Genomic DNA, 15,346 nt, shown 5'->3' with positions numbered 1-15,346 from the left:
TACTTGTCAACAATGGTGTGTTTCCTAACGATGCTTTAATAGGTGCATCGGGGGGGGAAATTATGGAAATATCGGATGGGGCCCGGACTATCTATTTCAATAAATCAGCACATCTGGCACACTAAATTCAATCTTTAGTACTGGTGAGCTGTGAAATTAAGCTTCAGATGATTAGAATCTGAATATAGCACAAAAGATGTTGAATCCCAGAACCGCAAACAGCTTCTTTGAAATCCATTTGACTTACTTTGTGGAGTTCGGTGCAGTAGCAGCAGCCTTAATGTTTGTTATTAGCCCGGCTATGGATGCTGTACATGTGTCTGTAAATGCTTGTGTGTTATAGACAAGATATTTCAACAGCAGGGTAAAGCAAAAGTAGACCCTTATGTGGATAATCTCATTTAGCAGAAACAGAAAAAATTCTATATTAGCAGAATCGGCCAACGAATGCCTTCTTTTGACACTTTCTGGAGACATTAAAGCAGGTGATGTTGTAACCAGTCCTACAGGGGGCAGTTTAATGCTAACAGAGATTACCACATATTAAACACAACAACTTCCTTGTTCCCTGTGTAGCAAACAAGACGGGTTAAGTTTTCCTTTCTTCTCTTTGCCAGTCCAGCATCATGTGTGAGACTGTGTGAAAAAGAGCTGTCCTTTTCACTATTGTGATAGACTATCAGTAATAATCCAGGTAAATTAAATCCATGTCTGAGGGGCGGGTTTAAGAGAGAATCCTCCAAATAGAAACTTCATTGTAGCCCCGTAGACGGGAGCGGAGAGGAGGGAGGAATTAGCGAGTCCGCGCGTGCGATCCAGCGCTTGACAGCCATCGATGAGGAAGTGTAATTGAACCTGCTGAGTGTGGAGGAAAGGAAAAGCGTCTCATCTCTCTGTTCCTGGAGGGAGAGCGTCGCTCCACGAATCCCGCGGGCTGGCGATCACACAGTTGGCTACTGGGAGTTACCGGGATGTCACAGGGGATATTATCAGTAATAATGTGCCTTATCGGCGCCACCTCAGCGGTAAGGTGAGAGAAACGAGGAGGAGGAGGAGGAGGGGTAGACAGCCAGCCAGCCCCGGCAGACAGGTGCGACTCCGCCGCCCGTTTCATTTCTTCCTCGCGGTCCTGTAAAGTAGTAGCGCCATGGATACCCGCAAGGAAAACAAGGTAAGGAAAGCCATGAAACCCAAAACGAGGAAGCGAAAAGAGAATAAATACAAAACCGGGAGGTTTGGCAGAAAGAAATCGCTGCGATCTTTTGGGAATTTCATGGGGAGGCTCCTTAAAACTTTGGGCACTTTGGCGCACTTTGGGGACGCGGAGCCGCCGGACGCGGAGGACGACGACGGCGGCTTCGGGCCGAGCGCTTCGGGGGGTTTCAAAGACGACGGCGCGCAGGTCGCCCGGGAGGGAGCCGCGAAGAAGAGCTCCGTGGCGTCCTCCTCGCACGGCTCGGTGAAGAGCAGGCTGTCGTGGTGCCACGGCGACAAGACCCCCGGGGTGCTGGGACTGAAGAACCACGGCAACACCTGCTTCATGAACGCCGTGGTTCAGTGCCTGAGCAACACCGACCTGCTGGCCGAGTACCTCGGGCTGGAGCAGTACAAGTCCGAGGGGGGCCACGGGAGGGTGAACGGGGAGGTGAGAGGCGAGGAGCCGCAGGCCGCCCGGGGAGAGGTGACCGAGCAGCTGGCGTCGCTGGTTCGAGGTCTGTGGACCCTGGAGTACACCCCGCTGCTGTCAGTGGAGTTCAAGGTGAGGACACACTGGTTGGTTGTGCTGTTTTTGTTTTGCAGTATGTTTTATTACCTGTTCGCCGCAGAGGAAAAGTGTGAAGGCCACTTATCTTAATTTCCCGGCATGCCATTGAGAAAGGGATTAGAAATGACTTGAGAGAGAGATGTTCAATTTGGTCTTTCTAACAAAGGGAACAACTTTAATAGTTGCAGAAATACCAGTTCATAGCAAGGCTATATATCTATTTGATTACAACTTGCATGGGCCCCAGACCCCCAACGGTGCCCTGAGACCCCCAACTTAAATAGTGTGTCAATTGATTTCTGGTTATTTTATTAAGTGCACATTTGTCTGCAAATGTCCCCCACTACAGCACCATTAAAAAGCAATACCTCAGGGCCTTAAGGCGCTTTAAATCACATTACCACACAGCTAATTGACACAGAGCAGCAAAAGCTGCAGCCAGGTAGTTTATTTTCCAGCGCTGGTGGGTGTCTGGGTCTCTCTGGGCAAAATATAATGAAGCTGCCATGAGTGGTCTGCTGCTGTGTGGTCTGCACTCAGCGGGTACTCTGAGAGGACAGGAATACATTCACAGTGAGAGGGGTCAGGTGGGGGGGGGGGGGGTAATGAGGGTTCAACAGGAAATGTGCGCCCCAGGGACCCCCCCCCCCCCCCCCCCTGTGAGTTACTCCTGCAATAAAGAGATGTCATTATCGACAGGTTTCGATTGCTTCTACACATTCCTCCCATGGAATCTCAGTTAATAGCCAAAACCCAGTCCCAATAGCTTGAGTGCGTCCCGTGCCGGCCCGGCAGCACAGCGGGTATGTGTCAGGAGGATTTGTGTGGGGATTTGTAAGCGGTATTAATACCAACTATCACAGTCTGTAGTGGCAAAGCAAATATTTGAATGAACACAACCAGGTGAGCGCTCGATTGAACAAGGTTCAAAGGGCGACGGTCTACCTGCGTGTCCCACGAAGCCGCTCGGGTCCCGTGTGTGTGTGTGTGTGTGTGTGTGTGTGTCACGTGAAGCCGGGACAATAAAAACCTCCTCGCCGGTCTGCCTCCCAGTATCAAGGTTTTATTCTTGTTTGTTGAACTCGTAGTGCGTGCATGCAGTGCGACTACTGATTACACACAGGGTGCAGCATCTCCACCTGACTCACCTGCCCTGCACCTCAGGTGGTTTATCTGCATTCCCCGGGCCAACCCCCCCCACCACCGGCTGACATGTGGAGTGCGGGGGAGTCGTGCATTCCTGTCTCATTCAAGTAAACTTCTAAACGCGGCGTGTGATGGGAGTCGCACTGCGGATGTGACAAAATGCAAGTCGTCGCACAGTCACTCGTTGCTGTTGAGAGCTGCCGGGTTCTCTCTATGCTGAGTGGGTGACAGTCAACCATCAGGCGTCCTGATGCAACAGAGCAGTGGTAACTGCTCTGTTGCAGGTGTAAAAGTGTGTAAAAGTGTGAGTCTTTGGTGTGAGTTGACAGCCTGGGGGAGGTTGTAGGGGAGTGGAATGCAATATGTGTCTTTTGAGTGGGATATCATTTATAATAGAAAAAGGTTGATACATTGAATGTAGCTTTGTTCCTCATCCACAAACACAGATTAGTAATGAAGTAAAGGGAGTGCAGTTTGTTCCAAAGCTGTAAGGGAGAGGTGATTAACTAAGAAGAAGAAGAAGAAGATGATGTTTTGATTTGAAAGATCAGAAAAGAAGGACTCACGATGTTATCGATCATTAACGCTGAGTAACTACCTGCATGTGTGAGCAATTTAAAGGGCAAGTTTTAAACTCGTCACGGGCGGCATCACCAACTTGAGCCTGAGCCTCTGTAGACTTCTCATATCATAAAAAGTTAACATGGAAAACACAAAGTAACACAAGTTAAGAATTATCAGGATATTCAATCAAAATGACCTCTTTTGAAGTGGTTCCTGTGTGCCACATAATGACATAGATTGATCAGGACCCTGTTTTTGCACTAAGTACCAAATGATATGAAGAGCGTACTGTGGCTCTAGGTTGGCGCTGATATCACGTTTAACTCTGGGACATTTGGAAGTATGTTGGGCTGCAACATGTCAACATTTTGAAAATGGCAATTTCCAGGCCTGGAGAAGGCCGACTTGTCCGCCTTCACAGCCTCGTGGTGTGTGTACTCGGGTGACTGTGGTTATAGTTCGTCTTTAGCCTAACGTTCGCTTTTTACTGCTGCCGATTGCATTCACGTTTCAAAAATCCAAAAAAGTGGTGTTCATTGGTGAAGATTATCTTACTGAACAAAACGTATGCGTCTCATAAATGTTTGTTTTACAGAGCTTATTTTCTGCAATAATGCGAAACACAATGGAAAAATCCCATTTACATTTTGTCGAGGGAACCAGTGTGATGCTAACTTCCAGGGTCGGCCTAACCCCCCCCCCCCCCCCCAAAAAAAAACACGTCATCCCTGCACCTCTCTATATTCTCCCATCATAGTGGGCTGCAATAACAACAAAAAAAACGGTGTCCTTCACTCCCCCTTTTCTGTTTCCTCGCCTCGCCCCATCGCATCGACACAGTGATTTGTGTCTCTGTCGGAGAGAGGATGGTTACTGTAGCAAGTGCATCCAGCCTGGAAAAAGTAGGATGCCCCCCCTGCTGTGACGCCTCCAGTTGTGTGCACTCAGAGGGAGAGAGAGAGAGTAAAGTGTGAGGGGGAGACATCGCTGGTAAGACCATATTGTCCCCCCCCCCCCCCCCCCCCGGTAATCGGAATAAAAGGGACAGTCAACTTTGACAACTGATGGTTAATACCAAATCTCTCCGCACCTGAAGAGAGGCACTGGCCTGCAAGTGGAACTGGGAAAAGAAAGTTTTTCCATCTCCTTTCCTTCCGTATTAATACACGAGTAGGAGTCATGAGCCTTTTAGTAGAAATCAATATCGCAACTGAAGATAGCAGAATGACCTCAGACTTTTACAGCAGGGGAGCTAAGTCAACATTTAAATGTGTCTTCTCTCGTAAGAGTTCCACTTGGAGCTGGAAAACAAGTCTCGTTTTACTTTCGTGGCCTTTTGACAAACCAAAGTGCAGCGTGTGTCTGTTTCACTGCGCCATATGCAAACACTTAAATATAAATCTACCTGCTGTATAACATCAGTCTTTGTCCCAAAATCACAATACATTTCAGGGTGTAAAACGTTTATTTGAGTGATTCGCTATAGGTGCTAAATTTGAAATTCAGGCCAATAATATAGAAGAAAATAACTGTTTGCAATGTAAAGATATCGTGGATTAATGTTGCCCCGATGACACAAAGACGCGTCGCTAGAAACCACTGTTCTCTTATGCTAAGGCGCCTGGCGCTAGCTCCTCTCTTGCGCCGCGTATTTCTAGCGGTTTGCACACAAATTCAAACATAACACTTTGCCCAAGGCAGCCAATCAAATCAATCAGGCTTTACTACTGTACCTCTGACTTCCTGGTTTGACGCCGATAGGTGTGGTAGGGCTAGCTAGCTAGTTAGCTGTTGAGCTATGAGAGAGCTATACAGAGTATGTGTTATATCTCATGCAGAGATAGTTTCATGTAGACTACAGGGAGCCGGGGAGGGAGCGAGGTGGTGACTTTTAACGCCGTCCAGTCCCAGGGCGTCGTTACGGTAGCGCCCACCCTCCGGTTCCCCCTCAGGTAAACACTGTTAGCTCTGCCAGCACTGTTGCTATTGTTTGCGCTGTTAGCACCGTCAGCTGCTGTCCGTGTCAGCCATGTGGAGGCACTAGATATGCTCAGATTTCCGTATTGAGCACCTTTAACAAGTGGTGGTCGTGTTTCATGAAAAGTGAGTCTTTTAAGGTCAGAGGTGCCTATTCCTCATTGGACAGCAAAACCACGGCTCTAACGAGAATCATTTTTAGATTGTTAGAAGTCGCTCGCCTCCACTACCTCATTGGATTCCTAGAAGCCCTGCATTTTAAGTCAGACTGACTGTGAAACGTGTCACCGAATGCTGCTCCGCTTGCAAATGACGGCGATCAGCCCAATGGCAGCGCTGTATTTAAAGGTCACCATTTCCAACTCTGCCACGACCGCTTCACTACACATTTGACATTGATGAAATCTGGAGGGATGAAGTGTCCTTTTATTGGTGCCTCCAAAAGTTGTCTACATCAATTTAACTCGACGGCGGAGCGAGCTCATTCTTTTGTTATCTCACACTCCTGACCCAAAGGATTTAACAACGCAGGAACTACTTTTTTTTGGGGGGGGGGGGGGGGGGGGTTGTGGCGTAGCAGCCCGGATGCATCTTTTTTTTTTTCTTACATTTTATTTTCACGCTTGATGGAATGCAGCTCCGTGAGGCCAGAAGGGGCTCAGCCGGAGAGACAGAGCCTGGTGTTTCAGTGGTCCTGTTAGTTCTGGGGAGTGAAGGGCCGTGTGCGACGGAGAGGCAGGGCAGCCGGACTAATGGTTTGTTTGTCTTCGCTTGTCTCTGCGCCCTCTTCAAGGGCCACTCTCATTCTCACTCTCGGTGCTGAAGATGTAAGCCCATGGGATCTTCATGCGTCTGTGTCTGTGTTTAAAGCACTACACTGTGAGACCGTTTTCCACCAGGTTTTATTATCCCTCCTGTGATTTATGTGCTTGAACGACACGCTGTAGGAAGCCACGGGGAAAGACACGAAACGAAGTTTGCCTTCACACAGCTCTTGATGGTGACAGACGCTGCTTCCCAGACTCTCAGTTGTGCGCACGGGGGGGAGAAAAAAATGTACAGCCTCAACTGTGAATCCAGCAGAGCCTTGGGAGCCTGTAAAGCACTGAGTGGCGATTGTTTCCATCGCATCTCATCCCTGATCACCTGTAAGTCCCACATCGGGGGACTTACCACACAGGCTTTGTTCCGTCTTGACTCGATGGCACCTTTTGTCGGAGAATCTCTGAGCTTCTGGGATCTGCAGAGGAGATATAGGGTCCGATTCCAAGACGTGGCATTTGGATTTGTCATTGAAAAAAAAGAGAAATAATAACACCTGCCTGTTCTCTGTTGTTCTGGAGGTGAACCCAGAGTGGCCTAGGATGACACAGGAAGTGGATTTAGTGGAGGGAATGGTTCTTCCATGATAGAAAGGAAAGAAAAAGAGAGACGATGGAAAGAGAGGAAGAAATAAAGTGTGTGTGAGAGAGAGAAAGAGAGAGAGAGAGACAGAGGGGTACATAAGTGCGGACTATAAGTGATGACTGTCCTGCGTCCAGAGGTGAGCCGGCGACACCAGGCCGCTGAAAAATGAAACTGCAAATGGAGCAGCCAGAAATGACAGATTCTATCCAGCCTCATTCCAGCCACACCTGTGGTTATGCCCCAAGGTTATGCCCCATCGTTATTTGTCAGTATCCTTCTCCGTCCGTCACGGAGAAATCCACCCAGGCCTTTTTGGCACTGGACCACGATGAGGCCGTGGTGGCATAAATGGTTTTTTTTAGGGAGGGAGAGAGAGGAGGGACATTTGCTTGATGTATGTTTGAAAGAGGTTCCTGGCCCCGCCAGCACTCTCATCCATCATTGTTTACAGAGTAGGAAGATGTGGGGGGGGTGTAATGGTGTGAGTTGAAGCGAGGGTGGCGAGACGGGGGATGCCAAAACAGAGACGCCCGGGTTGTGGGAGCAGGGGGATGTTGGCGGAGTGCGGCCCCCTTATCTCCGCCCAACGCTGGGAGGTCACGACCCCTGCCCTGGACGCCACATGTGGTTTAACATCTGTCTTTTGTCATTCTAGTATCTTTTTCCTTTTCTTTGCTTGTAGAAATACAAATTATTTTTTTTAATTTTTAATTATTTTGCTAAGACAGGAAATTAAATAATAAGATTGTTTTGTGAAGACTTCTGTCAAATACAAAATGTAGTGCTATAAAAACTACAAATTTTGTAGTTTAAGTGGAAAAAGAAGTTTAAAAAACAAAGTGAATCATGGACTCCAACGTTGTTGCTCATGCTCTGATCTAATGAAAGAAATGAAACAAAGGTCCGATCAGGTGTGGGTTGAGAATCGGATCCTTGGTCTAGACTGATCAATAGTTTCTCAAAAAAAACCTCCCTCAAGTTGACCCTTACGCCCACCTTTATCCTCTCCTAGCCTGCCTGTGGAGTGTTTGCTCAACACACACTTAAGATCCCACTGGAGCTGTGCTCAGGTCAGCTTGAACACTGCCAGTGTTTACTCTCTTTCGTACTTTTCATCCCCCTCCCCCCTCACAAGAATCCCAAATAAAAAAACTAAAAACACGATGCTTGGGAATACAACTTCGCCACTTCTTCTTTGAAGTGCCTTTGAGGCAGCGTGTCGCGTGTTCACCGGAGACGCTCGGAGAGACGAACACCGTCAACAGATGAGCGGAATTATCGTCGCACACTTTCACACTCACACACACACACACACACACACACACACACACACACACACACACACACACACTCAGACAGAGTTAGAAAACAGCAGATGAGGCCAGCGGAGGGGTCACTTCTTAATGGAGTTGCGACCTCTTGATGTCATCAGGTGTCTGAGCCCCAACTCACCGTAACCTTGGCAACTGTCTTTGCCTTGGTGTTTTGGCCCCTCCTATATTACATAATATATTTAGTTTTTGGCAGTTTTTTCACCGTTTCTCACTTTTCACCCCTACAGCGCCGTCCTTGAGAAAGAAAAGAAAAAAACACTCTCAGCTTCTGTTGAACCTCCGCCAGCCTCTCCTCCTCTCCTCCCTCCCTCTCTCCATCTGCCCCTCATCCCTCCATCCCCTGTCAGTGCTCCCTCACAGGGATGAAGCTCATTAGCGGGCTGTCTCCCTCCCTCCCTCCCGTGTTTATATTCAGAAGCTGCAGGTATATTGTGGTGATTTTCTTTTTTTAATGAGGTGTGGAGCAGTCGGTCACACACAGAGAGGGAGAGCGACAGAGAGAAGTGTTGATGCCGCCTTCGCTTCCGCGTGTCGATTTCTTCGACACTCCTTCCTCATAATTGAATTAGACAGTCTGCCTGTTTTTTTTGTTTTTTCGTTCTTCCTAGTAACACCTGTCAGGGTTTTGGACGTCCTCTGCGTGAGTCATCGTTGGGGATGCTGCAGTGTATCAATGTGTGTCTCAGAATAGTACTGGGCACCACAGATGAGGACCGTCTGATTTTTGTTTCCTGATGCTGTTAAGTAACACTTTTGTTTCTCTCTGACCACACACAAAGGAAACACGGGTTTCAGCTTTACCAATTCGGAAGAAATAAAACTAATTGTGCAACTGTAAATTAGCTTGAACAGTTGCCAAACATTGGCTGCTTCTAGCTCCTTGAATGAGAGGATTTGTGGCTTTTCTTTGTCATAATATGATAGTAAATCAAAACATCTTTGAGTTTGGGACTGTCGGTCAAATAGAACAAGACATCTGAAGATCGCAACTTGGGCTGTGGGAAATGATAAAAGGCACCTCATTATTTTAGACCAAATGATGAATCAATTATTCATAATCATTTTTAATTACAGCCCTAACTGAACAGTGGAAGGCTTGATTTGCTGTATGCATTCCATGCATCTTCTCCTCTGTAGTGGGATTTATAATAAAGTGCGCGACCAAAGAGAATTGTGAATGACTTCATTACATGATCTTATCAGAGCCCAATAATGCCCAGCAGATGTTCTTTAATGAGTCTGCATTAAGTGATGATAAGAGAGAGAAAAATGTCCCTGCTTTTTTCACTCTCCTGAGTTCTCCAACTCCAACTTACCAACGATGACTTCCTGTGTTCCATGTGATCTTGTCCTCGGTATTCGATGTCTTCAAATCGCACAGACTATAACCTTTCTCCTCATCCACAGAGCATAGTGGCCAAGTACGGCTCTCAGTTTCGGGGAAACTCTCAGCACGACGCCCTGGAGTTCCTCCTCTGGCTTTTGGACAGAGTTCATGAAGATGCCAATCACAGCCCCAACAACAACACGAACAGCAGCAGCAGCAGCAGCAAGACCAAAGCCCCCGCCAAGGTGAGTCCACCGTTTGTTACTGCTGCTGAAAATGTGAAATGTGTTTGTAATGAAACCTGTTAAGAGTTGTTTCGGCTGCTTCAGTCCTGATCACATGCATTCTCTCTGTTTCACACACACACACACACACACACACACACACACACACACACACACACAAGGTCACTTACCTCGTGCACAGGTATTTTTTTTTTTGACAAACTTGAAGGACTAGTTGTAACAAAAGCCTGGTTTTCTTTGTGAGGTATGTAGATCCGACTTCGTTGTCCAAAACTCACCACGGCGGATGACATCACCGATGCACTCCGTGGCCGTCCTTCTTTTGAGAGGATGACCACGGCGCGACGTCGTTTGTTTTAGTCGAAGAAATCACGTCACTCGTGTTAACAAAAGAAGAGGGGGTTTTTCAGAGGGCGTCTTGGAGCTGGTGGATGCTTCCACCTGCAGTATAGTTTGAACCCATTGGTCCGAGACGATCCTCTGTACGCAGTGACTCTTGTCCTGCAAGACGTCAAAGGAGAAACCGTTGAAATGGCAGACGTCCGTACTTTGCCCTCTCTCTCTCTCTATATATATATCTGTCTCTGTCTGTCTGTCTGTCTTTTGTTTTTGTCCCCGATGTGGAAACATCCACCTCGCGACCTTGCACTTGGAAATGAGCTGGGACGGGACGTGATGCGGTGAGAGGAAATGAAGGGCAGCCGCATCATGACTGAGTTGATGACTTGAACATTTATTTATTTTTTAATCATGACCAGAGTTGCCAAGCACCAAACGCCAGTAAAATGTGTCTTTGATGCCTAAATGTATTGGATTGGACTGAAGTGCACTTATGTGCAATTTCACACCGACGGAAAGAAAATCCTCATTAATACAACAAGAGTACATGACAGGAGAATTGTTTGTCCTGTAGTTGTAAAGTAACCCTCTATCTGCCTGACTTTATTCATGTAATGTGTAGTCTTAAACTCCTTACAGCTTTGAAAATAGCTAGGTGCATTGTTTTACTGTATATTCATATTTACATTATTCTATGTTTCTTGCACATACTATTATCAGCCAATACGTGACTCTACCGACTCTCGTCAGAAAACAAGTAACTCCAGAAATATGGTGAAAAAAGAAGTGACTTCTTGGACCTTGTACACTATAGTACAGAATATAATTGAATATGCAATCCTGCGAGCGTTTGTTTGCACATTATGACGTTAAACACTGGATAAGAAGACCTGCGGTGATCATCCCGCTCCGTGTCAATCCCCTTGTGATTGCACACCCTTCATCACATTTGCTAAGTAGGCCTATCGTCCCTTTTTCTCCCAGTCGTCCTGGAGTTTGCCGGTTCCGCCTCCACTTCTGGGCCGGCTGACGAAATACTACTGATGAAGTAGAAATACTTCGTTACTGTACTTAAGTTGTTTTTTTGGATATCTGTACTTTACTTTACTATTTATATTTCTGTTGACTTTTACTTTTACTTCACTACATTTTGCAAAGAAAACTGATACTTTTACTCCGATACATTTCCCCTGAAACCTTCGTTACTCGCTACAAAATCAAATCTATCTTTAGAAACAAAATGAATCATGAGACCAGCGTCGGGGACTGTGGTGGAACAGAGACTGCAAGCAAGCAGGTTTGGCGAATCAGTGGTCCTAGCTTGCAAGTTAAATCATTGGTTAATCACGTTAATGCGCAAAACAAGTGCTCTCAAAGCCGCGGTGTTTTGATTCCCAGTGATGCCCAGGATGCTACATGCTATAGCTAGCGAGCGACAACACGAGTAGAATTCCACACAGGACGGGTGGGATGAGGAGAGGTGGATGGGTCAAACAAACACTGGTGTTTCCTCCAGGAGGCCGCAGTTTGTGCCGTGTGTGAAACGAGAAGCCAATGTTGATTTATTTGTGACGTGGCTTCCGTACTTAAGCAACGCCACTTCCGTAGATATTTTAACGCAAACCACGATCTTTTCCTAAACCTAACGAAGTAGTTTCATCGCCTAAACCTTAGTTGTTTCCTGTGAAGATGGGCGTTTATTTTGAAAAGACAGTATGCATGTAACAAGCGAAAGCAGACTCATGTTGCTGGACTTTTGCAGGAAAAACGCACGAAAAATGAGGAGTAATATTTCGTAAGATATCAAGAAAACGGGGATGAATTTATATCATTGTATAAAGAGAGTGACATGAGAAGATCAATCTCATGTCTGTATATCACTCTTTTAAAGTGATTAGTAACTCGTCTAAAGCATTTAAAAAAGGAATAACTTCAATAGAATCATTCTATACAATGTAGCTTGTACATTCTATGTAAAGAAGCTACAATGTAGCTTCTTTACATAGAATGTAAAGAAGCTACATTCTAGTAGAATTGTCTTTTGAAGATGAACAGGACATTTTTCAGTTTCAAGTAATGACTGGGTTGTTACTTTCGGTGCTGCTTTAGTATTGATCATGTTTTGATATTTGAGTCATTTTGTGGATGATCAGATGGAGTTATGATGGTAGCAGTCGCCCAATTGCAGATTCAGCTTGAGCAAAACCTTTGCCTATTGTGTTCAAATCAGGCCCATAGGAGTTTACAAGGCAGGTGTCCTTTCTCACAACACTGACCTGATGCATCAAGTGGATATTTTTTGCTGAACACAATATTATGCATTTGCCCTCTACATCCTCTAGTTGGAATGAGCATACTTATAAACGCACTGTTACAACTCCTTCATAGTGTCATATTGCTTTTTGGAGGATTATGATGATAAGTTCATAGCAGATGCAAAAGTATACTTATGTACAATATATTATTTTGAACATTGTTGCTCCTGGATGGATCACAGCCAACCCAATTATTTTCAACACAGCTCCATGTCCTTGGTCATGGTGCCACTGCACTTAAAATAATAAACTTCATAATTCTCATAATTCTGACCCTTTGCTTTTTTATTAACAGCATTTACTTGTACTTTTACTTTGAATACTTAAGTACATTTAATATCAGAAAATTACTTTTGATACTTAAGTACAATACATATCAGATACTTTAGGACTTTAGATCTTTACTTTTACTCAAGTATGGCTTTTGGGTACTTTATACACCACTGGTGGCGTTAAACAGCTTACGGCCGCTGCTCTCATTAGGCTGCCAGTGAATCGAGGTTTCGCAAAGCCGGCTTTCCTCCACCGCCGTGGAGAAGAAGAAAATCACTGGCTTTCTCACACCGGGAGGGAACATGATAAAAAAACAAAAAAACATGAAACACTCGTCCCCCTTCCCGTAAATTGATTTCATTCATGTGGCTCAGAGCGCTCGTGCTTATTCTGCCTGTGTAATGTGAAGAGACTTACATGCTCCTCTGTTGGTTTGTGTGTGTCTGAAAACAGCTGGATAAAAAAACACAAACACACGAGGTAATGTCCACAAAAGGCATTTACACACATGTTACCTGGCAAAGTCCAAACGCTTCATCAATAAACCATAAAATCACATTCGACAACATTGAATGGTCACCAAATGAAAGTCAAGCGTCTCCGTCCGCATGCTTCCTCTTGCTCTTTCTATTTACAGTCCGACCTGTAAAACAAAGTAATGGGGTCCATTAAATGTACATATATAATTAAATTATTACATTTTTGACTTTATAGTTTTTTTTCTGTAAATTTGCTGCTTTCTTGTCAGATAACATCTGAGTTTTTTTCCCCATAAATTGAAGACTTTAATCTCAACATTTTTTTACCCACAATGACCCTAATACGCAGTCATCGACCTGCGTCCAACCCAGATGTTGAGGGAGGCCTGCCTGATGTGTGTTGACCCATTGGAATAAACTGGGGAATGGGGCTTTAGAGAGGAACTCCAAATAAAACCTTTAGCCACACAAATCACTTGAAAAGGAAGTCTCCTCACTACTTTTTTTTGCCGATGTCGATTCGCTTAGAAAACCCTGAAAATAGTTTGACGAATACGGAGAGAAAGATGACCATAGATCCCTCCACAGGACCCGATGATCGTAGTAGTCCTGGGACGGTGAGACGGAGTGTGGTGGCTCAGCTGAGCGGTGAAAGGAGAAGGAGGCAGGGAAGTGACTTTGATCTCTTTGTCCGTCACCGGAGCCTGGGAAACACCCATGTAGGTCACGCTGAGCTGACAGAAACCCAACAGTGTCAACATGGTCCCTATCAACTTTCCCAGGCATGTAGTGAAAAGCACCTGACCCACACATAGACCTCAGGTAGTTTCTCATGCATTTTTATATCGACTTAACCGAGTTGAAAGTAAAGTAAAACAACTTTTGAGGAACTGTGTTTTACAATGTGTATTTTTTACTCTCTAAACATATCACTTCTTCGGTTTGTTCAGTGGCCTGACTTAAGTTTACTTTAACAACCGCACGCCTGTCAAACAGTCTGCTAACAACTTCCGTAACCACCTCGGGATAACAGCTCTCCGCGCTGTAGTAACTACGTTTGCATCCTTTCGACCCGTGCATTACATGCCTCTTTGTCACGTTTTGTTTGACAGCCTCCTGATGACCTATTTTTTTCGTTCTTGTTCCTGTTGTGATTTATCCTCTTGAGGTGTGGTGAAAATCTCAAGGAACAGGTGAAACGAGAATCCTCTTAAAATGAGCTCATCTTTCAGGAAAACAACCATCTAGAGCTGCACGTGTAGATTCCCACAGCCTTGTGTCCAGTCACATGTCTCCTTTTAGATGTGCAACTGCAATTTGTTTTAACTGGATATAGAGACATTATGGACACATCTGGATATTTATTTTGTATTGATTTAGGACGTGTGTGTGTGTATATGCGTGTGTTTGTAGGTTCCTCACACAAGCCGAATATATTATAGGTGAACAGGACACGATGAATTATATTACTACTTTATTATTTGGATTCCCAATAGCTATCGACTCAAAGACGCAGCAATCAATCAATCGCGTTTTATTAATAAAGCACCTTATCAATACAAAAAAACACATAAAACACTGTCTGAAATGCTTTGCAAAGAAGAAGTTGTTTTTGCAGCACACCTGCTGTGCGAGCAGTGTGACCAGTCCGGCCGCTTCACCCGAGCGACATTACGTAACACGAGGCTGTGAGCACACACAAAGGCGGCCAAGTAATGTTAATCCTCCTTCCAGCGGGACCTCGCTGAACTCGCTCGGTTTCCCTCTCGCCTCGCTGGCACCGCAGCGGCAACGCATTCCTCACCGGCTAACAGAGGCAACCCGACCCGCAGTGAAATCATAGCTCTGTGCAACGACAGCTTCTCAAACCGTCCCTTCTTTTCCCACTGTCAGCGATTTAAAAAAAAAAAAAACAACAACAAAAAAAACAAGCGGTGTGGCAGTAGTTATTTATCATCTCCATTGGCTCACAAGGCTGCTAAAACTGGCAGCTTCTTTTTCTTCCAGCAAAGACAAGGGAGGATTAGCTTTAGCTAGAAGTGAGAGAGGCCTGTTCGTGACCCAGTGTGGCCGCTGCCTTTGAGCCAGGCAGATGTCAAAGGTCAGAATCACACTGTGAACCGCTGCGTTATATTCTGCCCTTAGTCCTCAGCAGTTCTCAAAATATGAATAAGA

At 45.5% G+C, this 15,346-nt stretch overlaps 1 protein-coding gene across 1 annotated transcript in view; it reads left to right on the top strand.

Annotated features, from left to right (window-relative positions):
- Positions 1-810: 810 nt before the first annotated feature.
- Positions 811-15,346, top strand: part of usp43a (ubiquitin specific peptidase 43a) — a 92,965-nt gene continuing 78,429 nt past the window's right edge. Inside the window, exons 1-2 of the mRNA XM_076090257.1 lie at positions 811-1,759; positions 9,601-9,765. Coding sequence (XP_075946372.1) covers positions 1,148-1,759; positions 9,601-9,765 — 777 coding nt within the window. The 5' untranslated portion in view covers positions 811-1,147. The remainder of the gene's footprint in view (positions 1,760-9,600; positions 9,766-15,346) is intronic.

Source organism: Anarhichas minor, unplaced genomic scaffold (assembly GCF_050575085.1).
Source record: "Anarhichas minor isolate MPS153535 unplaced genomic scaffold, ASM5057508v1 ptg000012l, whole genome shotgun sequence".
Taxonomy (NCBI): Eukaryota; Metazoa; Chordata; class Actinopteri; order Perciformes; family Anarhichadidae; genus Anarhichas; species Anarhichas minor.
The sequence above is the reverse complement of the archived record's forward strand: the minus strand, read 5'-3'. Positions and strand labels throughout refer to the sequence as shown.